The sequence below is a fragment of the Rhamphochromis longiceps genome, linkage group LG6 (assembly GCF_057381845.1).
Source record: "Rhamphochromis longiceps isolate RC_006_pf linkage group LG6, R_longiceps_female_GT1.1, whole genome shotgun sequence".
Classification (NCBI taxonomy): Eukaryota; Metazoa; Chordata; class Actinopteri; order Cichliformes; family Cichlidae; genus Rhamphochromis; species Rhamphochromis longiceps.
In genome coordinates this window covers 31808189-31832669 of record NC_140562.1, presented here as the reverse complement: position 1 = coordinate 31832669, position 24481 = coordinate 31808189, and the positions used below count along the sequence as shown (strand labels likewise).

The window sequence follows — 24481 nt, the reverse complement described above, 5'->3', positions numbered from 1 at the left end:
CAAAAACTCCCAGAGTGTCCAAAACTAGCACAAAGTGACAACGTTTTTTTCTCCCCCCCCCCCCATTTAAATCAACACATCAACCTCCATCTCAGATAAACTGGAAGGTTTGTTTAAACAGTGATATGTGTCATGACATACACGTTAAGTAGAAAAATATACTAAGAAAGTTTATGTAAAGCTTTCATAGAAAACATTTGCTGACATGAGTAAGATTTGGCCAAATAGAAATGCATTACACTTAAAGCAGGATGAGGGGAGGGAGGGGATGCAAGGTTACATTTATATGCATTATTTTTGTGGTCCGAATTTCCCTCCTGGCTTCTCGTCCTGCTTTTCACTCAGCTGCACGTTCAGATGATTCACTCGGGAGTCCGCTATCATCGTCGCTGTCCCCAATACGATTCAGGTTATGTCGCAGAGTGTGAGACACGTCTCCACGCCTTAAGAAAAAGGAAAAACCATTAAAACACAAGTGTAGCACTTTTGGATTTTGGGCATCCTTCACTTTGTACTTTAGTCCTGATTGCCTCAAGCTTTAAGAAAATCCTCAATTGTACACTTTCCCATAATGCATAACGTAGCAGGCTTCCTTTAAATGACATTCTGTAAATTCAGCTGCTTTTGACGGCTTTTAATTCTTTACCCCTTAAAGAACTGAGCGGTCTGTGTCATATTTCAGGACTTGCAGAACACAACTGGGTTTGCATCAGAAGTTAGTGAGGGTGGTCTCTGCCTATTCAGCTACCCTTGTAAAACCTAGGAAACTATTCTAATGGGCCTTTTTACTAATCTATACTGAGGCGTCAAAACTCATCATTAAGTGTTCAGCAAGGTCGTCAAATGTCGCCTCAATGGGGCGAGCGCTGCTCAGCTGTTAACCCGAACACACTGTCATTACTAACCATTTGTTTTAAACAGTCCAGGAGAATTTTGTTTTACACATCTCATATCCTGGACTTGTTCTGACACTCTGCATATTGCAAGTTTAAAGTTTCAAGGTTCTTAATAGCAGCCTACAGGATGGTGGACATCGAGTTAGTGCAGCAGCCATGCCTACAATCAATGTAGATTTTGTGCTTTGAATGCACGTGGTCATTATAATGTCTGTACTGTCGGCAACATGGAATATAAAACAAATTTCCTTTTTGGAAACAAAAGAATTTTCATGTAAAAAAACCAAAACAAAACAAAAAACATGAGTTCCCCGACAAATGCCACTACCTAAGCTTGCTCTTCAGAGAGGAGACCTCACGGTTCATCGAGTCTGCTGACTCAGTTGCATCATCCAGCTCCCTCTGCAGCTTCCTGCGGTAGGCATTGGCTCTTGTCAACTCCTCCTCCGATTCCTCTAGCTGACGTTTCAGCTGACGCATTCGGCTATTTGCCTTTTCAGCCTGCGGAGAACAGTCAGTGTGGGAACAAGCACATTAGCAAGGAATCAGGCTTAAATATCAGGATGTCTTAGTCCTTGAATAACTTTGAAATTACAAGTAAAGCGTGATTGGGTTAACCTGATCTTTGTACTGATCCATGTTGCGCCTCTCGTCTTCAATCTGTACCAGCACCTCTTTCAGCTTCTTCTCTGTGCGTCTCGTCAGCCTGGAGGCCTGCTGACGCTCCCTGCAGTAAACGAGAGATATGTTGCAGTAGGAAAGCCAATGCAGTATATAAAACAAACGGTCCATTTCATCGCCCCTCACTTTGACTCTGTGTCGAGCTGTTCTTCCAACTGGGCAATCTTGGCCTCTAGGCTGGTGATGGTGAACTTGTACTTGGACTTGATGGTTCCTTCAAGCTCCTGCAGCTTCAGTTTCAGCTCCTTGTTCTGGCGATCCAGCTGTGAGCGAGCGCCCTCCAGCTGCTGGGAGTTGCTGCGCTCTGTGCTCACGTCTGAGGTCAGCTGATCGACCTTGTGTCAGACACACAGGAGAGTTACCGTACTGCTGATAACCACATGCCATATTCTGTAACCAATCCAGTGCCTTCATAGTTAAAGTTAGATGCAATTCAACAATTCAAACTCAGTTTTTCTAAACACTTTACAGATGAATAAACTTGCATAACAACCAACTTTTCACAACAACTGCAAAATTACCAACCAGGTTAGGCAGGTTTTAAAATGTTGAGGTAAACGCTGGAGTTTCGTGAATGTTGTGGAGTCTTTCATAAACTGTTCATGTTGGGTCTCAGTCTGTGGACATTGTGGAGAACTAAAAGTACCTTTGAGTATACAGACAATAAACTGGACTGGGTTAAAAACACCACTGCACTTTACAGGAAAGGCCAGCATCTTTATTTTTTGGGGCGGCTGAGGTCCTTCAACATCTGTTGGAAATGCTCCGGATTTTTTACGAGTCAGCTGTGGTCAATGCTGTTGCATGCTGGGGGAGCAGGTTGAGGGTCACAGATGCCAACAGACTCAATAAAGTGACCAAAAAGGCCAGTAATATTATAGGGATGGAGCTGGACTCCCTCGGGGTGGTGTCTGAGAGGCGGATGTTGTCCAAGATAAGACAATGCTGAATACCTCCCACCCACTCTATGACGCGCTGGCTAATCACAGGAGCACGTTCAGCGAGAGACTGAGATTACAAAAAGCCCCACTGAACGACACAGGAAATCATTCCTGCCTGTAGCCATCTCCCTGTAAGACTCCTCCATCTAACACACTGCAATAGTTACACCCTTTTGGCACACACTCTACAGTAAAGTAGCAAATGACAAAGTTCACAGGTTAGAGTCAAATGTCATACATTCTGCCTCTAATATTCTTGATATTTATTTATAATCACCTCTGTAAATTCTTGATGTTTATAATTAAGTGATTTGTATATATTAGTGCTGTTCTTAACATATTGAATTGTTTAAATAGTTTAGTCTGTCACTGTTACCATCTTGGAGCAACTGTAACCCACATAATTTTCTTCGGGATTAATAAAGTATTCTGATGATTGATATTGTGGCAGACTCATGAAAGGCAACCCCCCCCTTTTTTTTTTTTTAAACCGGTTTTATGTATTCTTAAACCTACTCAACTAAAGTGTTCACTTTATTTCTGTGATAACTGATGACCATTAGAAACACTTAACATTAAATATTTGCCCTACTTATAAAATAAGATGTTAACAATCAACAGGTGTCTACCTGCTGTGTGCTTCTCCTCAGGCGATCATTGACCATTTCAGTGTTGAGCTGTTCCTCCTCGAGTTCCCCTTCGAGCTCGGCTATACGAGCCTCCAGCCTTCGCTTCTCATCAGTCAGCTGAGAACTGCAAACAAATGAGGAAGAGAGAAGGTGACGCTTAATGTGATAGTGTCCCGAGAGAAACTTGTAGCCTGTGCAGGCATAAGTAAGATTCAAAGTTATTCCTGAAATCTGAGTTTCCATATTTAATTTGACCATTCGTGATCACACACACACACACACACACACACACACACACACACACGCGCCAGTATTTCATTCATACATCTTGGTGTTGTTGCCGTTCAGCTCATCCTGGAGCTCATCCCTCTCGGTCTGAGCCTGTCTCTTGAGTTTTTCTGCAGCGGACAGTTCCTGGAGGAAATATTAGGCACAAGTGAAACATACTACAGAGTTACATGTAAACAGTAAGATTGCAACACATTGAAAATGTTCTCAGAGTCATCATTTGCATTAAATGAAGACCCATTCTAGAGTTCTGACTCCAGAAAAGCAGACTGGGATACATAAAGTCATCACTGAGGAAGCTTTGCAAGAAGCGTCTAGCTCTTAAATATCAGTTATGTTGGCTAATTTTCTCACACAGTTACATCACTCTGTAATCGCCATTTCATCTCCATACCTCCTGGGAGTGCAGCATAGACGCCTCCAAGGTCTTGAGCTTCTTCTCACTCTCTTTGGCTTCATTGACAGCTTCATCTCTAGACAAACGAAGCTCATCCAGCTCTCTCATTATATCTTTCATTTGGGCCTGGAGTGTGGACATGAAATGTATTTAAGGTGAACCTTTAAATACAGGCTGTCAGCTCATTTTACAAAAAATTAAAAACTATGACAATGGGTGGTAATTGGTTTTATGGCATCTGTAAGTGTATAATAGTCTAATTTTAGAGTGACAAGTCTCTGTATTACATTCTGTGTTGTGTTTATGGATGCATGCTTGCATATTTTACCTGGAGTTTTTTCAGCTGTTTGAGGGCGTCATCGCGTCCCTTGTTGGCAGCATCGATCTGGGCTTCGAGGTCGGCCAGGTCCGTCTCCAGTTTCTTCTTAGATGAGAGGGCTAGAGCGCGCTGCCTGCGCTCATCCTCCAGCTCAACCTCCATCTCTCGCACCTTCGAGGTTAAAACGGGTAAGAAAGAAATCATGGCACAGCCAAATATTATATATCTGGAAAGTAATTATTTTGTGACGTGTTGGGGGAGCTAAGAGAGTTCTCCCATCATGCCTTGGGACATGTGCTGCTGTTTAGATGCAGTACCATAAGTGAGTTCGGTTAAGCTGTTTTGTGTAGCACAAGCAAGTGTTTAATAAGGAGCTCCCCCTACCAGCTTGGGGGTCAAACAGCGAGCTCAATCCCTGTGTGGTGCTTTCTTGTAAAGATTCCTCTGCTTGCCATAATATGTTTGTAAATTCTCTGTGGAACCTGTTTAACAAGCTGCTTCCTCCTCTCTTCTCCCTGCTCGTCTCTGGCCTGCAGGTCTCGCTCAAACTGGGTCTTCATGGCCTGCAGGTTGACCTCCAGACGTAGCTTGGCATCTTCTGTGAGCTGCAGCTCATCCTCGAGCTCCTCCAGCTGGATTTTCATCTCCTCCAGCTGCTGCTCCATGGCACGCTTGGATTTCTCCAGGTCATGAACCTGAAGGTGAGCAGTTTGCATTGATAAACAGATTTTGAGTAAAGTGTTGCTCATGACCAACTTCTGCTGGGACAAGTAAAGGACGCCGGCACAGTCTTACATTCTTGCCGACGTCGTCTTTGGACGAGACCAAGTCTTCCATCTCAGCTTTGAACTGTTTGTTGGTTCGGTCCAACTCGTCCTTCAGGGTCGTCATGGTCTCCAGCTCACGAGCCAGATTCAGTGCTCGTGTCTCCTTCTCTCTGGCTTCAGCCTCAGCCTTGTCGCGTTCCTCAGCGTACCGAGTAGAAATACTTTTTTCCTCTGCCAGCATCTAACAGGAGAAGAACAGCAGAAATAAAATGCTTCATTTGTGAAGCAAAAGATCCACTTTCTTCTTCAACTCAAGTGGCTGAGAAATCAGGTTACTCTACCACACCCGTAATATTTTAAAATCGATTGTGTGAGAGGTACATGACTTTTTGTCAACGTCTCGGTTCTTTACTTTCTCCGTTACTGTGTTGAGCAAACAATCCTTCATACACAACAACAATCCGACTTTATATGCATATTAAAGAAAGAAATATAACCACTAATCACATCTCACTAGGACAGTAGGAAACAGTCTGCTCTTATGGCCCTTTGATACCTGATCAAACTTTTTCTGCTTTTTCTCCAGGTTGGACACGATCTGCCTCAGATGGTCCTGGTCCACCATGAGGTCATCCAGCTCCTGCTGTAAACGGGTTTTTGTCTTGTCCAGTTTGTCATATGCTGCCGTCTTTTCCTCCAGCTGCAGTGTCATGCTCTCCAACTCCCGCTGGATTTTCTTGCGGTTCTCCTCGGCCCCCTCGAACGACGAGGCCTCGTGTTCCAGCTTCTTCTTCATGTCCGCCAACTGAGGCAGGGGAAAAAGAAACATTTGTAGACGTTCTTGATCTGTGGTAACTGAATCAAGGTTACAGCAGAGGAGAAGATCTCTATTGGCTGCTGTGTTGTATTGCATTGTGGACCGACCTGGGTCTGCAGAGTGGAAACCTGCTTCTCCACGTTCTTCTTGTTTTCCTCCCCCTCCTCCAGCATCTCCCGCAGGCTGTTCTGCTCCTCCTCCAGCTGCCTCAGGCGTGTGGAGAGGGAGAGCTTCTGACGAGTCTCCTCTTGAAGCAGCTCCTGTTCAGTGAAGGAAATAGAACAATATAATCCAAAAAGTACAATAACTTATTACTGGTTTGCTCAGGACTTCGACCAGTGATGTCCACCCTGAATTACTTTTATTAAAAATCTTTTTCTTTATACAAAAAAGTAACATGAAATTATTATTTCTGCATTTTCTGTCCTTGAATATAATATGTGTAGCCAAGTTTTATAGCATATAAACTAAAAAAAATAAACCCTTTTCATTAGAAGTAATAATGAATTTTGGCATTTTCACCTGTGCATCCTGCAGCTGAGACTCCACTGAAGAAAGGTCCTTGCTGGATTTGATGTTCTTGCCCTCTGCTGCACTCAAAAGGCTGTTTGCATTGTCCAACTCTGACTAGATATGATGAAAGGAGGAGGAAAAAAAAAAAAAAAAAAAAAAAAAAAAAGTCCATTAAATAACAATTCACTTGCAGCTACATCCTTCCCCCTGTACAAGCAGTTAAATCAACCTTCTACCCCTTAAATCACCCCTGCCAGATGACTAGTCATACCTGCATCTTTGTTATCTTGTCGGCGAGCTCCTTCCGCTGGCGCTCACTTTCTCCATGTTTGACCTGCAGTTCTTGAACCTGGGTTTCGGCCTTCTTGCGACGGTTTTCCGAGTCCCCCTTACCTTGAGTCAGAGTCTTCAGCTCGATCTGCAGCTCATTCAACTCGCTCTCCAGGGCATGCTTTGTTTTCTCCACTGATGCTTTGTTCTGCAGGAGCAACAAACATCATTTTTATTTTTTATTTTTTTTAAGATGACTGCTGACACCATCTTCTGACCAGTTTTTAAATAACCTTTTTGGCCTGCTCCAGCTGTTCGTTGAGCTCATCGAATGCCTGACTGTGTTTTTGCCTCATATCGGCCATCTGCTGCTCATGAGCCTTGGCCTCATCCTCGAGTGTCTTCTTCAGCTGGGCAACCTCACTTTCACGCTTGCTCCTGCATGGACAGGAGGAGGAAATAAATGACCAGGAGCACAAATCTCAAACAGTTCGTTTACATTCAGTAACTGATGAAGGGCTATCTTAGTCTTGAATCTCCTAACATACAGACTTGTATTGTTCAAGTAAACATAAACAGACTTAAGGTCCAGAACTTGAAAGGAATCGGTCATCTCATTTTCCAATAAATTGTTGGGTCACATCTATGCAAGCCTGACTGTCACCTCAGCTCCTGCTGTGCTGCAGTGGTATCCAAAGTGTCCTCCAGCTCAGTCTTGAGTGCCTCCAGCTCCTCTCCGAGGTCTCGCCGTTGTTTCTCAGACTTGGACCGTGCCTGCCTCTCCATCTCCAGGTCCTCCTGGAGCTCTGAGATCTGGGCCTCAAGCTCTCTTATCTTCTTCTGGGCCGTGTTCTTGGCTGCAGATTCTTCCTCAATCCTGGCGGTTAGGCAGAAAGAGTTAATAAAACAAAGCCAGTCTTCCTTTTGTTAGTTAGGGGTAGGGTTACCCTAACCCTACCCTAAATGAAGTAAGTATTGGACTAACCTAGCAAGTGCAGCCAGGAGTTCCTCCTCTTTTTTGGCCAGCTGAGCTCTGAGTTCAGCAATCTGGGCCTGCAGGTCTGCAATCTGGTCATGGAGCTCAGTCGAGTCTCCCTCAAGTTTACGTCGGTTCTTCTCCAACTCCTGGCGCACCTTCTCCTCTTTTCTCAGACGTTCTGCATTAAGAAGAAAAAAATAAAGTAGGAAAAACTGCAATCGACTCACAGTAGATTCAAAAACAACCTCAATGATAAACACTTGCCCTCCAAATCTGTGATCATGGCTTCATGTTTATTCTTGAGTTTCTGCAAGCTTTTGGACTTCTCTTCCTCCTCAGCAAGGTTTGTGGTGAACTCGGAAACCCTCTCCTCCAGCAGTTTTTTCTCCTGAGGTAAAAATGTATAAAACATATGAACATTTAAATTGTTGTTATTCTGCTGGAATATTTCAGGGTTAAAGAAATATTCTTTGTATTGTGAAATCATCAGTATGGGGATGTTAGCATGATGTACAACACCTTGTTAAGCTTGTTGTTCTGGTCATCCAGCACCATCATGCCCTCCTCGAGTTTCTTCAGCTTGGCATCTGTAGTCACTTTCTCCATCTGGAGCTTCTGCCTGGCTGCTTCCTCCTCATCCAGCTGCTGTTCAAGCTCCTGTATGAACCAATAAATACAAATAAATGATATTAATAACCTTTCCAAAAGAACATTTTGATTTCTCTTAAAGCCCGTCGCCAGGACGTTACAGACCGTGATGTTCTGCTGCATCTTTTTTCTCTCATTTTGCATCTGAACGACCCTCTCCTCCTCTTCCTCCAGGCGAGACTCCATGTCGTGGAGGATTTCCTCCAGCTCCTGCTTCTTGATGGTCAGACGGGATCGCACCTCCTCAGCCTCGGCACAGAGGTCCGTCTCAGCCTGAAGCTGCTCTTGAAGAGCCGATTTCTCTGCATTCAGCTACCAGAGGAGAACAAAGGTTAAATCTCCAAGCTTCAGAAGACTTCTCATTGTGACATGTGTGTTATGAATTTTTTTTATGTTCTCAGTTTAAACTTTGTCACATTCACACAAGAGAAAATTTAACTGATCAAAAAGGTTAATATGTGATTCTTACCTGTTGCTGCTTGGCCTCATATTCTTTGATCAGCTCCTCAGCCTTCTCTTGTTTCTCCTTCACCTTAATCAGCTCCTCTTCCTTGGCCAGCATCTCCTCCTCCTGCCGACTCACCTGCAGCAGAGGCTTCACCTGGAGGAGGGGAGAAGGGAAAAAAAAAAAAAAAAAAAAAAAAAAAAAAAAAAAGTGGTTAAATGGCACTCAAGAGAAACTGAAAGCAAAAAGAGTGAACATACCAACACTAAAATAACAAAACCTGATTGGAGACAGTTTGGCAAGTTCAGGTAAACTCTTAAAACTAATTAACTAATTTAATTAATTAAACTTTAAGTTTTCTAAAATAATTAATGTCATTTGTCACACAAGGAGTGGCCTTGAAACCAATCAATCTGGTCTGCTTACGTTTGTCCCAAGTCATATCTCTAACCCCACCCATGAAAAAACAAAACAAAAAAAAAACAAAAAAAACAAAACCCAATATTCGTCTGTTACCTTGGTGAAAAGTCTCCACCACTGCCAGTTCCTTAGTTTGAGATAGGCGGCACAGTTTCGCTGGATAACCCTCATGGCTGTCAGCTGCTGCTGCCTCTTGGTGAACGCTCTATAATTAGAATAACAAATAAAGATTACCCTGCAGACCAGATTATGAGAACTGAGTAAGAAATCACAGCATGCTCCAATGTTGCCCATGTGCAAAGGTGCTAGCTGAAATAAAATAAAATAGCTGATGTCTCATACTTGCGGGCCACATATCCTCTGCACCAGGCCTGGAAGCTGATGATCACATCAGTGATCTTTATGTCCCTCTCCTCCTCCAGGTGGGCCAGGACTCCAGCCCTGAAGAACACTTTGCTCTGACCGATGCGGAACAGGTTTGAGTCGAGCTCCAGGGCTTTGATCTGACAAGCAGAACAGGGAAGTGTTTCAGTGAAACAAAACAAGACTTGTGATGAGTCCTCTTGCTCTTATGATAAATTGAAAGCTTCTACAGCTGATCTATTGATTGTGTTGTTCTTACCATGAGCACACAGGCTTGCTTGCCGTCCATAAATCCCTTTGGAATAGCGGTAGGAGTGAGGATTTCATACCTGGGAGAGAAGATCACCATTAAATCAATTAGCAGATAAAAAGGCTGACACTTTCAGGGTCAAAACTAATCTGTAAAATCAAATCCATGTAATGGAACAAATAGGCTGTTTTTTCTGTCCTTTCCTGTTTGGAAACCCCCCCCAAAATAAAGTGTACACAACAAAGTGTTGTGTACTTGACGTGTTGAGTGTGCAGAACTAAATGGGACATCCTGAACACTTCTGATTAAAATCGAATGTAGATCATTTATTTTCAAGTTTGTGACCTACGTATGTTGTGAGACTGGTTCAGTTTGTTTATTTGCAAGAAAACTAAGAATAAGGATTTGTATGTAGATTTGACCAGATGTGTGGTTTGCTCTAGTTTACATTTTTAGTTTTTGCACTGCAAGATAAATTAATATAACCATTTCCTAAAGGGGAGATATTTTCCCCAATTGCACATTAAATAAATAAAAATCAAGTTGTTGCCTCAAGTTAATGAGAAAATAATTTGGAGATTATTTAGCATTCGGACTGCTGTTGTTCTACTTAGACACTGAGGTGGTTTAATTAGGATATCAACATTTACAGCATTTAAAGAATGAATACAATTTAAATAACAGCCCATCATTCTTGTATGAAATGCCCTCATGGGAGAGTTTATTTAGCAGTGGGAAAAAATGAGCCTAAACCTCTTATATAAATGTATAAAAAAAAAAAAATTAAAAAAAGATGACAGAAAAAAAAAAAAAAAAAAAACCACAATCTGCTGTTTTGGGTTTGTTTTTTTTGTAAAAAACAAAAAAAACAAACAAAAAACCTACCTCTGTCTGAACTCCTGGAAGACGATGCGGTTGGGGAAGCCCTGTCTGCAGATCCGAATCCCCTCCAAGACTCCGTTACACCTGAGCTGGTCCAGAACCAGGTGAGCTTCCAGTTTCCCAGCCTGGAGGAAGAAACGATTGAAAAGATGGATTCATGTGTTCCGTCTATTAATCCTAGAAATGCTGTCAGTTTCACGGTTCAGATAAACAGGCTCAAGTTGGCAGATGCACATGATCAGTTTTAATCACGACACGTGACTGATGCAACAGTCTATCTGCACCTGCAGTGCTGAGAAATTCATCGAGTGTGGCATCAGTTTGTTTATTCAGTACCTTCTTCTCGTGGTTCGGGATGATGCAGCGGACAAAATTGGGGTTGGTGTTTCTAAGGGTGGTCATGAGGTTAGTCAGCTGCTCCTTGTAAAGCTGACCCACGGTGCGGAACATACCCTTTCGAGTTTTGAACGCACCCTGCGCAGAGTCCGACATTCCTGCCACCTTATCCAGGCCGACGATACGATCCACTGTTAAGATGCACAGAGCACAACTGAGTTCAGCTGTGTTGATCATTGTGTGACTTGGCTCTTAATGGTGCTGACACTAGTGAATCTAAATTTTTATGCCTCACACTCAAAGAACTGGGCCTCTTGGATACACAGATAAAGTCAGTCACATGACCTACCATCTCTCCACAAGTCAGAGGTAAACTTGTCTGTAGACTGGTTGAGCAAAGTGGCCACACACTCATTCAGAGGATCCATGTTCTTCATCAGCCATGCGTTTGCCTTGTAGTCCACCTGCAGGAGACGGATGTAAAACACAGGATGATCAGCAACCTCGGCCTTATTTTTAAGTTTGTGCTTCAAATGCCCCATTTTATATAGAACCTGATGCTTTGCTGCAATGAATAAATCATGCACCTGGTAAACGTGTTTTTGTATTCCACGACCCTGAACTGGATAAGCGGTTCAGAAAATACACTGATGGATGAATGCTGTGTGGGCTGTCATTTTGCTGCCATCTAGTGGCACGTAGAAAGTACATTACTCAAGTTGTGACCTTAATATTTTTCCGTTTTATTTATAAATCCCCAAGTTACAGTTGCCTAAAGGTGCTTTGTGTTGCAACAGGGGAAAAAAAAAAAAAAAAAAAAAAGCCAAATAATCAGATGATCTACGAGAAAACACTCTGCGACGGTGGGAAGGAAAAACTCCCTTTCAAAAACTGGAAGAAACATCAAAGTGACCGTCATCTGACTCAAATACAGCGTTAGAGTATCTGAAAATTACACTCATCATTTAAGAATAGCAAAGTAGTAAGGAGCCAGAAATACATGGACAAAGTAAACTTATAATACATCACTCCCAAAGTAGTTTGTATACTTGTGAGATAATACAGCAACAGTGATTTCAAGGCTTATTTACAGGTTCAGGAACAGAATTTATAAGATTTCAGTTACTACTACTAAAAATGTTGTTGTGTATCATTTATTTATTAAAATTAATACTAATTAAGACTAAATTAAAATGATTTCACATCTGACCTTTCCAGCATAGTGAATGATGCAGAAATCTGCATCATCCTTGAGTTTTTTGGGTTTCTGGAACTTTGGGTGTGAGCCCTGCTCCTGAGACACCTTCTCCACAAACGACTTGTCAGTGGCTTTGGGGAACCAGCACTCTTCATCCAGCAGGGCCAGGATACCAGGAGGACTGGCCTGTAACACACACACACACACACACACCTCAGAGGAATCCACTTAATCATGAAGTTTGGTTTCCATGCCACAATTATTGCACAACTGTTTGCTGTGAAGAACGTAAGCGGAAATTTCTGCAGAACACACGTAATTAATCAGAGGCGTCGCTCCAGGTTAAGACAGTTACTGCCGGAGGAGGAATGACAACTATAAGCTAACATACAGGTTTTTCAATGAGGTCGATGCAGGGCTGCAGGTCGAGGCCAAAGTCTATGAAGCTCCACTCGATGCCCTCCCTCTGGTACTCCTCCTGCTCCAGGATGAACATGGTGTGGTTGAAGAGCTGCTGCAGCTTCTCGTTGGTGTAGTTGATGCAGAGCTGCTCAAACGAGTTCAGCTGCAGGGGGAAAAAGGAAAAAAAGAAAAAAACCCCCACAAAGGACAGAGTCGTTTCAGTAAATGGAAAATAAAACATTTTTCCCTTGTAGAAATAAACTGATTATTTTTTAAATAATTTACATTTATAATATTTATGCTGAAAAATCATGAGGTTACACAGTTTGAATTGCTAAACCTGGTGTAGTATAGAAGTATATACACAAGTTAAATCTTTCGGCTGCTCCCTTTAAGGCTCACCACTGCAGATCCTCTCCTACTCCCAACCCTCTGCATGTCCCTCCCTACATCCATGAAGCTTTTGTGTGGTCCTCCTCCTTTTCTCCTACCTGGCTGCTCCATCTTTAACATCCTTTTGTCCAGTATATTCACCATCCCTCATCTCTGTGTCCAAACCACTCAGCCTGGGCTCTCCCTCTCTGACGAACTCATTTGTAATCTTGACTGTTCTGCTCACCCCCGATGAAAATCTGAGCATCTTCAACTTGTAAACCTTCCCTTTCACTCTCACTGCTATCATGTTACAGAAGTTGATTGTCCCTTGTTTCGGCTGGTGGATCCCTGGTATTTAAACTCATGTGCTTGTATTATTTTGATTGAACTTTCCCTCTCCTCTCTCTGCAGGATGCAAAATCAAACAGACAATATTTAAGTCTAAATGTACCTCAAAGATCTCAAACCCAGCGATATCCAAGATACCAATGAAAGAGGCTCCCTGCCTCTTGGTCTTATCCAAGGCCTTATTGATTCTCATGACCAGCCAGCGGAACATCCTCTCGTAGGAGGCTTTGGCCAGAGCCTCGACTGCAAACTCGGCCTGCTCCTGAGTCTGGGCCTTCTGCACATAGTCCCTACCAACCTGGAGAAAGGAACAGGACACATGTGGATGAAATGTGTTCCTAAAATGACATGACACGACAACAATCACAGATTTTCAGACCTTGATTCTCGGAGACAAGATGGCTCGTGTGAAGTCAGTCACATTGATGCCGAGTAGGTGGCACACTTTCTGAGCAGCTGGGGGTGAAACATGGGTATCATATTGGAGCATGCAAAGGTTGATGCGTGAATGAAATGGCATGCAGCTGAAGGCACGCATAGAGGACAAGACGATGATGGTGTGTGTAAATGCGTATACCGGTGTCATCGGGCAAGGAGGCCTGGTCAGAGTTGCGCTCCTTTTTGAAAGTCATGTTCCCCAACTGCAGCACGGCAGACACCAGCTTCAACAGGCCTGACCAAGAAACAAAAGTCAATGTCAGCATGTCTGGTCACCTCGCAAATTAAAAACACCCAAAAGATATTCGGACTTATCTGGGAAATCAAAGGCATAACTAGAACGCAATTTTTAAACCCTGCGCTGTAACCTTACACATAACCTGACGTCCACCTCCCGAGACACATCAGGTCGACCCAGCCCGCAACAACTGAATGGTGTAGGAGTCCACGGTGTAAGGTTGTTCAGACTAAAATTAACCTTGAGTTGTATAAGTAGTATGTCTACTCTATACACGACTTAACCCAACTTCCCAAAGCTTTTCTAGCCTTTCCCAAGTTTGTGCAACAGCATCATGGTGATGTCACACCAAATCACATGCATTAAAGTCTTTTCTTGAACTTGTCACCCATCTTATTTAAACATAAAATAGCATTTCTTTGGAATTTAAAATAAATGCCTAAAAATGTGAGATTTGAGAAACAAAACAAAAAAACCCACAACACCACCACCAGGTAAGACGTGTGTGGAAAACCTTAAAAAGCATTATTAAAATCAATTAGTCACAAAATTAACTTGCAGACTAACCGATAGTTAAAATAAACAAAATTATAAGTACCAGTTATTTCTTCATCTGGGATGCTCATGATGTTAAAGGCCTCCATGGTTTCGGCGTACAGGTCTTTGTCCTGCTGTCCAGGAATGGTCACATGTCCGTTGGACAGGAAACGGTACTTGCTGTAATCCTCCAAACACAACTCCGCTGGATAATAACGGGAAGGAGAGACAGATTTATTCACCAAGTACTCTTCATTTTATTTCTGTAAAGCTGAAGATTTGGGCCTTGCATTGGCTCAACCGCAAACAGAGCTCTGCAGTCGCAGTGGCTGTAACGACGGAGTGAAGAAAAAGTGAAGCTCCATCATCGCGGCCCAAGTCGGCCATTTCTGATGCATTACTATGAGTTCTTCATAGATTGCAGTGATTAAAAATTTAAAGCACATGCAGCTGGCAGGGCTGGCACAGTGACTTGGCTCTGTGCAGCCTCTCATTACATTCAGAGAAAAGGGTTTCAGTGCTCACAGCGCAGCTTCTCCCCGGCTCCCGTCAGCATGTAGTAGAAGATGTGGAAGCCCCTCTCGTCTTTAGCTTGTCTCACAGCTCGAGACTTCTCCAAAAGATCTGACAATTCAATCAAGGACAAAACATCAAAAGGAAGAGCAGCAGCACAGCGTCATCTATAAGAAAAAAAACAGTTCATGGTAAAGTGATTAATTTAATCTGTTTGGCACCTTTGAAGCCCTCAGATTTTATTCATCACTTTATCTGAACTTCAGTCCTTTTCTTACAGGAAGGCCAAATGTCCAGACTACTTTTAATGATGCATAAATCAGAACTTAACAGGTGCAAGGTTTGGCAAAGAGCAGAGACGCCTCCAGAATTTTTACATTTGTGAGGGTGGTCAGTGCCCCGCTTGGCTCACCGTCAATGCCGCCCCTGGGAAAGAGGTGTAAGAGTTCACGGGAACATTAGCTCTTTTTTTCAGATTAGGCCAGAAGAAATCAAGTTTTAAAAGGATACAAGTTTCAATGTTGGCTCCAACGATGTAACCATTGACATCAAAGTTGATCCTGATGAATTTTCCCTGAAAAAGATTTTTTTATAAATCCACCACAAAAAGACATTAAGTCAATTTTCACCAAACTTTTATAGACTTTGTCTGAAAATAATCAACACATTTGGACCAAACAGCAGGAACTTCTACTCAGGCAGCATCTTTCACCAGTGTGAGATCCAAGGTGGACCATTTCCTGGTAGTTGTATAAACATGTAGATAACCTTTTGTAGCTCAGATTCTTTCAAAGTTGATATTTCTATTGTAAGTACTATTTAAGAAATACAACTACAAAAAACAAAACAAAAAGAAAACTACACTATTGGAGGGTTTTTTTTAATTATTTGTTTTGGTTATGCATGTTTATTTGGGGATTTGGTGTTTTGGAGGGAATAATTTTATCGGACAGAAATAAGTGTCTTTACTGCCCATGTGACAATAAAACTTTAAAAAAAAAAAAAACTGATGTGCACCACATTTAAAAAAAAAAAACAAAAAAAAAAAAACGTGACTCTTAAATGTCAATGTGATTCTCCCAAAATGTGTCCTGAGTTTATGACTGAAAAGATTTAAAAACCCTGGTTGTGTCTACCGATTTCCCGGTCATCCGGGTTGCAGTAGTTTAAGTGCTTGAAATGAACGACGTTCACACATTACACTGTTTCAAAGGAGTGAATGAGGCCATCTAGGTCCACTGTGAATGAGCATCACTGAACAGCAGCTCTCAGATCTACGACGGAGTCTTGAAATCTCTTCCCCACTCACACCTTGGCTCATGTGACCCTTAATGACTTGAATGTTTACAGGGTGGGTGGATCGGCAACTCTCAGGACTTGGTATCTAACTTGCGTTAATTATCTGTGACTCTCCATCAGTTTTTAAAAACTGAAAAGACCTCCTGGATCAGAGGAGAAACATCTTTAAGAACTACAGACAGAAGTCCAGATGCCTTCATTTCAAGCACTTTTGCATTCATCCTAAGTGTCAAGTGTTGTTGCGTCACACATGCTAGGCAGAAAAAGTTGGTAGCTTTTGCTGTTTGAACCCTTTTCAAAGCTTGTTTTGAAAATTTAAAGAAAATAGAAAAAGAGCAGCTCTTACAAATCTTGAGGAGTTGTCATTCTTTACAGTCTTTGCGTTGCCAAAGGCCTCCAGGATCGGGTTTGCTTGCAGCAGCTGCTTCTCCAGTTCCCCCTGACAGAGAGAAGTCGGAGCCACAACACAGTTGGATTTAGTGGTTTAATGTGACACTCAGATGGACGCTGGTTAAGCAAGCGCAAGTTTAGACCACTTTTCCTGCAGCTCTGTGGCTAGCGAGTAGAAAACAAGTGTGCAGCAACTTATTTACTTTATTATAAACAATTGTGTCTGCACAATTAAAACAACACCCTCAGGAAAAGGCATTATTACACACACTCCTGCACATTCCAGCACACATTCCCACTGCACAGCAAGCCCGCTCAAGCACAAAATCCCTGTAAGATTTTCTGTCCATGCATGCACAAACAAGGGATCACAAGCAGCACACATGCAGGTTAGTCAAAAACCCCAAAAGGAAATGCAGGTAGATTCCAACAATCTGTATACAGTCACACAACAATGACAAATCGCAGCAACTGAGCAAACAGAGAGAGAGTTTTTAAAAAAAAAAAAAAAAAAAAAAAAAAAAAAAAAAAAAAAACTGCTGCTGGGTGGAGTGGGAAATGTTTGTCTCGTTTCCCTTTATTTCCTCAAACCACAACAGATTCTTTAATGTGAATGAAATTTTTATTTTTGCAGTGTAGCCGTCTTTATCATTAGGCAAAAACTGAACCCAAATATAACGAGAATCAGTGAGAAAGTGCAGCACTGGAAGGAGCGAAAAGAAAAAGTTATTGGCCTTTGTGGATTAGGTTTTTTAAAATTTGCTTTAAGTTTTTGGAACAAATTGCTGAGTTGTTGATCATAAACATCTGGTTAATTAAAAATGTAATCAATAAAACTCAAATTTGTAAAATAATATTCAGTTGAAACCATCAGAGTGGCCTCGATTGGAAGTTACTAATCTTAATCTTATCATTTTACACCCTGTACACAGCCAACTATAAATACAAAATATGGAAAGTGCTGTTTTTAAATGGGAAGTTTTGTGCATTCCTGCTTGGTAAAATTGTGTTGTTATACAGCTGAAACTAAGATGAAATAACATGTTTTGTGGGTTTGCAGTTTCCACATGCTTTAAGTCTTTTTCCAAAGCTAACTGCTTGATCTTAATGAAGATACAAATGGTCTTTCCTCAGCCAGAAAGCACATTTCCCCAAGCTGCTCCTTTGAAGCCATTATAATGGTTAGTTTTGTGTAATCTTGAATGCATTTTCTTCAATGTGAAGAAAACAAAATTGGTTAGTAGAGAAAACTTAAGTGGACATTTATGGAGGTCATAAATGAACTCACATGTGACAACACAGCAGAGCCCTGGAGAAAAAGTAGAAAAAAAAAGAAAAGAAAGTTGAACATATTTGATGCCATCTTCAGTGCAAGTATTACATGACTGCAGAGGAAACCTGCTGTCACCTGGTGACTCAAGAAATGATTAATTAAGCAGCTCGTGTCCGGTCCTGCTGAATAACCTACATTTAACATGAGTAGTACATGAACACACACGTGCACAAACACATCTGCGTTCTGCTTCAGCTGGAGCCGCCGCAGAGGTGAGGCGGGCACGTCGAGGCCTGAAATAGGAATGCGGTCGCACACAGCTTCCTCGAGTAAATCACGTTAAACAGATGGACTAACAAGGAAATCTACTGATACTTGATGTCAGAAGAGGGGAGGGAGGACCAGGTAATTCAACGTTTGTGCAAAAGGAAGCGACGATGATTTACTAACCTGGTCTTTTTTGGACTTGAAGGATGAGGCGACATGAGCAAGATACTGAATGACTTTCTTGGTGTTTTCTGTTTTTCCTGCTCCTGACTCCCCACTGCAGCAGAGAGATTTACACACATGCATTATGATTAATTTAGAACTGATAACTGACGTAAAAGCAACAACAAGACAGAAAAATATCAATTTGCAGAAATTTAAGTAAATACTGATGCAGTTTGAGGTTAAAGTGATATATGATGGAAGTCTATGGATTTATATCAGCATAACCTTAAGGCATAAGACATTTATTTAATAAAAACTAAGCCAAAATGCAGAAGCAGTGTGTGAAAAACTAAAGCACACCTTTGCTGCTTGTACAGGAATTAAGATTGTAAGTAGCAGCCAGGTGCCGCTATTTAAATGCACTTTATTGACCGATCATCAGCGAGTGTTGATCGCCTCTGTAAAAGCAGAAGTTTCGAGGGTTTGCAGGTCTGACGCATTCAGATACGAGTCATTGTGGTGACGACGAGGAAAGACATCAGCAGCGATTTTAGAGAATCAGATGCTGCTGCCTGTCAGCGTGGGGTTATACGGTCATTTCCAAACAAAGCATTCAAAACTGACAATCTTCCCAGGAGAGCCACTCCAAAGTCAGACCGCGCACCACTTGAAATATTAAAGTTCACAACAGTATAGTTAGAAAAAGACTGAACAAATACGGCTGTTTGGAAGGTCTGCCAGGAGAAAATAACATCTGTTGCAAAGTTACATCTGAACATGCAGTGTTCTTTGTCTTGTCAGCATCACATTGATGAAGACTCCAACATGACATACCACTACACACCTCATACAGATACCAAACCCGGTGTGGTGGTGTTTGCTTCAGACTTTAAGACAGCTGTGAATAAACTAATGCCCACAAACCCCAGTGACTGTGGGGTGGACTTTTCCACGCTCTGCTTCTGTGTGTCATGTGCTTTGTTTTATTTCACGAAGTCTTGACAGGTGCACCATCAACTGAGGTAATGACAGTGTTTTTATGGCCTTTGGAGTCTAGAACAATCAAATAATTTAGTCAAGTGTCTAATGGAAGACCTCCTTAAGCTTTACTACAGTGTTAGCATGAAGGAGGACACACTTCTAAAAACTGAGACATCAAATTTAAAAAAAAAAAAAAGAAAAAAAAAAAAAGCTTAAAGTTTTGCTCTGAAAATGAAACTCCTAGACTAAATATTAGGCACTGGATATAATGCATGATGTCAAACTTTCCGCTACAAGGAAGAAAAAAAAGAAAAAGAAAAGTAGCGCAAACAAGGGGGGGGGGGGGATGATGCAATGATTGTAATTTGTTTTTGCAAAAACATAAAAAAAAATGAACAAAAAAAGAGAAAGACTTGCGTGCAGAGGATGGACTGATCTTCACGATCTGTAAAAGAGAAAGATGAGACTCCAGATCAGAAACTAAGGTGAAGTGTGTGACATTTTAAACATTTTTTCCTTAAGCATGCCAATAAATTTCTAATTACATCTTTGTACGGTACATCATTGACCTGATGGAGTATGGACGCGTTTAAAACTAATTTTACAGCTGCCTTACCCTGCATCATGCTCCTGTAGGCCGTGTCTGTGATGGCGTAGATGTGAGGGGGCATCTCGTGCCTCTTCTTGCCCTTGTACATGTTCACGATCTCCTCGCTGTAGATGGGCAGGTGTTTGTACGGGTTGATCACAACGCAGAAAAGGCCGGAGTACGTCTGCGCGAGAGACAACACGAGACCAATCAGTCGACGAGGAGCAGCAGCAACATCGATTTCAGGAAGATCGGCGACATTAAAATGCAACAAAAACAGATCCCTGCCCACTCACATAGATGAGCCCGGAGTAGTATCTCTCCTTGAGGTTGTGCAGCACAGAGGCCTCGTTCAGGCAGGTGAGCTCCGCCATGTCCTCCACCTTGTTGAATTTGGGTGGGTTCATCTTCTGAATGTCATCCTTGTTGAATTTCACCTGAGATTAACAGAAGCAGAGTCAGGCTTGCTGAACAAGGCTGGGACAGTAAAAAGTACACACTGCAACACAGGCTTGTTGATTCTTCAGTTTCACCTTCTTGCCAGAGTCCGTCAGCTCCACCATGCACTCGTCTCCCTTCTCCTCTTTGATGGAGCCGGCCTCAAAACCCATCTTCTCACTGGGGACCCACACCAGCTTCTTGGTGGCCCAGTCGGCCTGAGCCAGAGGGTCGGTCAGCGCACTGCGGTCCCCATACAGGAACTTGTCTGCATCAGTCATGGTAGCTTTTAAAAAACAAAACAAACAGAACAAGAGGATTTTAACAAATATCAAAACACTGTGACAGTCTGATCTTTCACATTTTACAGACAAGAGCACTGAAATTATTGGGGCAAAAAATAAATTAAAAAAATAACTTTCTGTGAGAATTAAAAATACCTCCTTACAGAGGGGTACGCACATTACTTTACAGCAGCCGTTTCTGTGAGATTAAGGGCTAGAGATATGATGCGCTGGATTATTTTGACAGAATTTCTTGCAGGTACAGCGAACAAACTCTTGAGTCTCGAATCACAAGCTCCCAGAGACTCTGCAGAGTTTACCAACCTCAAAACCACAGTCGAGGCAAAAATACAATTTAAAATGCAGATGACTCATGAGTCCAAGTCATCTACACAGCCTGTACAAAAAACTCCATTTATTGTTGTGCAAGATTTAAGACCATCGAAGTGACTGTGCACGTTTGATTCATTGAAAGATTTCTACATAAAGGCAGGCTTACGACACTGAACGCAGTGTGTTCACAGTGGCAGCTTTGTTGCACGTCATCCTTCCTGTTGTCTCTTTTGTGTTGTAACTGAATTAAAGACACAAATGAGATAACTCTGAGTAAATAAAAATATTCAGATTAATGATTCAGATCAGACCACCAATACTGAGGACTGTGCTACCTCATCTTATGTGTGTGCGTTTGTGTTCTTTTTGAAGATGATGAGAACTGCACCACAGGTTTGGACATCTGCTCTGCAGCTGTTCCCCGCAGTGTCATTATGACCATGTAGCCTCTTTTCCTGCAACCACCTTTAACTTTAAACCAGAGCTGGGACAGCCAATCAACCCAGATACTAATGTCAGGATCACATTATTGACCTGAGGCTCATCGCAGTCAGACAAAATGATTAATCTCTTTTCAGCTGTGCTCTGTTCTACGACTGCTTTTATTTTTCTACCTGTCCATCTTTTGTTCCCCATCAGGCCCGCATTCCTTCCTCACCAACTCATTACACAGAATTCCACAAATTCCCGACTCCTGCTCATCATCCGTGACCCTCTGTTCCAGCACAGGTGATAAATGTGCAGCTATGCTGCTCTGTGTAGAGCCTATATGTAAAAAGCCTGACGGAGGTCTGTGGACGGACGCTTTTGCACTCAGAGTGGTAGAAAGGAATGTCAGAGCAAGTCTGGACAGGTGGAGAAATGTGATTATTCCCCAGCCACACCCTGGAGAAGTACTCGGGGCTGCAGAAAGAAAAAGAAATGCCCTGAAAGACATTAAAAACCTAAATAAATAATCAACTGGATGTGACCTTGCCAAGAAAATTTGCACATGGTGAATGCAAATTAAAGTTATTGACAGCCAGTTTTCCCCCCCATTAAAAGAGTTTGTTCAGATGAACATATAATCTTTTACTTACAGCTTAGAGCTTTGAGTCATGCCCACTAAACAACCGTTTCATTTTCTGTCAAGAAAAAGGCACGTCTGTGACTGAAGCGTGCAACAACTCCACTTTGTTGCACAAAAGAGACAAACCAGCACTGATAAAAGGAGATGATAAGCTTCTCATAGATCAAACTATTTGGAACCAGTTCTCACCCCTGATGTTCAAAGCCTTTAGATGACTTAAGCTAGTGGAACATTTCCCCTTCCTGAAGTCATATTAGAAAAATCAAACATTAGAAAACCAATGTTTCAGCTGCATCACGCAGGCCAGAAATGACTGAACTCCAAGCAGAGAGGTCGGGAAAGAACTCAAAACATCAGACTCAGTGTAGATACTGTAGGTAGAAGATAAAGTTTTCCACACATCAACACCATCCTTCACCGATTAAGGATATAAATGCAGGTCGGTTTTATCGAATGATCCTGAAATGATAAGTTGGGCTGTAAGAGCGTTCATCATGAGCGCAGCCTGCACACCCTCGATGCTGAGACTCATTCAGAGGAGCCGACGTCTCTTGGATCAGAGGGTGGATGATGCAAAAAACAGCAGAGCGGTGTGTGTGTTTGTTTTTGTGCAGAGATAAAGGCACAGATAGAGTGCGCGAGTGCGCTTAGACTGAGGGATAAAAGGGATCAGTGGACAAGGTGTCATCTGTGTCTCTCCTAAGTTCATTATGTGCTCAAAGTCTTGAAGATAAGTGGGGGAGGAAGAGGAACACACTGACATTTCCTCTGCTTTAATTCAGGACTGAAATCCTGCAGAGCGTCGTGTGCGTGAAGCTAAGCTATGACGGCTAAAGTCTTTTATTCTAAACTTTTTAGATTCACATGCATGCGGCTTTTTTGATGAAGCCACCAACAGGCCAACTTCCTCAGGAAGTTGCACACAGTGCCTTTGCACATTTTGACACGGTGGAACAAAATAACAAAATGAGCTACTTCAGTATTCTCTGTTCCTTTTATAATTAAAATCCAAACATTAGCTATCGTAAGCCGTGTCCTGGTGAACCTCCGCTGAGGTCGGGATGAAGCTTGACCACATCTGGAAACAGATCCACCCTCAAACACAGCACATGCTCTCCTATTGTCTGCAAGGGCCCGTTTAATCCACCTCTCTAGTGTTCTTCATCACGTTTTCAGCATCTCCTCCACTCGCCTGCTCTCTTTTGTTCTTGGCCGCAAGTCAATCCCGGCTTTATCCGGGCTTCTGTGGCTCTTACCTAACACAGAACACGAGTCCTGTCGTCTGAAGCCTGGCTGGTGATACGAGGCCGGTGGGGTGACAGACTGAGGAGGAGATGTTGTTGAGAATTGTTTAAAATGTGACTGCAGTCACAAGATGTTTGATATGTGAAACGATCGTGGCTGGAAGATGTAGATGGACGAGTGAAAAACAGGTCAAAACAGAAAAGTCAACTTTAAGCCGAAGATGTTTTGCATTTCACTTTGTGTAACAGGCAGAGAGCTGACTGACACTGAGGGTGAGATGGCATTTTTTTCTGCAGGACCTTGGCTGATTTTGTGGTCACAGTGAAGTTTAATTACAAAAGAGGAAGAATTGATTATGATCAGCAACCGGTTTTTGCAAGATATGCCCTTCATACAATTAAAAAAAAAAAAAAAAAATTCATGTGCTGCTGCACTGCTCTTTGTCCTCTTTGGTGTCTGCTCTCCAATTTTGTGCCCTGCAGACAGACATAGCAGCTGGGTGTGTGCAGTTTGTTACATGAAGGAAGTCAAACAACTCATCTTGTGCAACAATGACAAAAACTGCATTAAACTCTGTAAAAAAGGCAAACATGAGGTCTCGGTACCTCAAATTACTTCAAATTGTGTTTGTGCCATATTGTCATCGTCATCACTTCATGCAGCCTTCCACTCAGTTCATACAGGCCACCAAAATAAAACTTAACCCACATGAAGTTTATTCAGCTGTTTGAGGCTAAAGTTCTGAATTATTGTGAAGGTTTAAAGCCCGTCGAAGTAAAGCTCTCTGATTGTTGGTTTCACAGGTGTGAGAACACAAACACGTCTGCAAGCTCGCGTCTCAGCCAACAAATACAAAAAAGTCACTTTAAATTGTTGTAGAAATAATTCCGCAGTCAATGAGACGATAATGGAGCACGCGCTTCACCTGACGAGAGAACCTGCCCAGGTGTGAGCCATTACATATCTTATCTCTTAATTTCTTACTTTGAAGTCTTCGCTACAGCATTTCTATCTCTCTACCTGCAGGAAACGAGGTGACACACCTGATTTTCAGCTACAGGCACTGCAGGAGTGATGAGTCGCCTTCCTGCGTTCGTGTTTGCAGCAGTCCTCCTCCACCACCTCCTTCTCGACACCTTCACAAAACAAGCAGCTGCTCAGGAGGGGCCACAAGAACACCACCTCTCCGCTCCTCTTCGTCGCGTCTTCAGCCGGCTGTCCGCTCCGTCAAGCGCTCCTGCTGCTCAGGCGTGGATCA

General features: G+C 42.4%; 1 protein-coding gene across 1 annotated transcript; it reads right to left on the bottom strand.

Annotated features, from left to right (window-relative positions):
- Positions 1–58: 58 nt before the first annotated feature.
- LOC146668341 (myosin-9-like) lies at positions 59–24481 on the bottom strand. The gene is made up of 43 exons (XM_085410240.1): positions 24267–24481; positions 20388–20578; positions 20151–20291; positions 19882–20038; positions 19683–19710; positions 18303–18396; positions 17868–17888; positions 16536–16628; positions 15401–15464; positions 14903–15001; positions 14439–14582; positions 13742–13837; positions 13544–13620; positions 13268–13462; positions 12431–12604; positions 12052–12225; positions 11191–11305; positions 10842–11032; positions 10509–10630; positions 9633–9702; positions 9353–9513; positions 9107–9215; positions 8615–8746; positions 8251–8457; positions 8017–8154; positions 7762–7885; positions 7504–7675; positions 7183–7395; positions 6812–6956; positions 6520–6726; positions 6258–6362; positions 5843–5995; positions 5475–5723; positions 4947–5159; positions 4634–4846; positions 4161–4322; positions 3830–3958; positions 3473–3561; positions 3148–3271; positions 1704–1912; positions 1515–1623; positions 1225–1397; positions 59–443 (listed from the first exon to the last, which is right to left on the bottom strand). The coding sequence occupies exons 2-43, from the start codon at positions 20571–20573 to the stop codon at positions 338–340; spliced, it is 5883 nt and encodes a 1960-aa protein (XP_085266366.1). The 5' UTR covers positions 20574–20578; positions 24267–24481; the 3' UTR covers positions 59–337.

Coding starts and splice junctions, on each gene's coding strand:
- LOC146668341 (XM_085410240.1), bottom strand. CDS start 20,573: ATGACTGATGCAGACAAGTTCCTGTATGGGGACCGCAGTGCGCTGACC. Junction 12,226..12,430: donor TCGACCTCATTGAAAAACCT/GTATGTTAGCTT, acceptor TGTGTGTTACAG/GCCAGTCCTCCTGGTATCCT. Junction 9,703..10,508: donor TTCCAGGAGTTCAGACAGAG/GTAGGTTTTTTG, acceptor CTTCTCTCCCAG/GTATGAAATCCTCACTCCTA.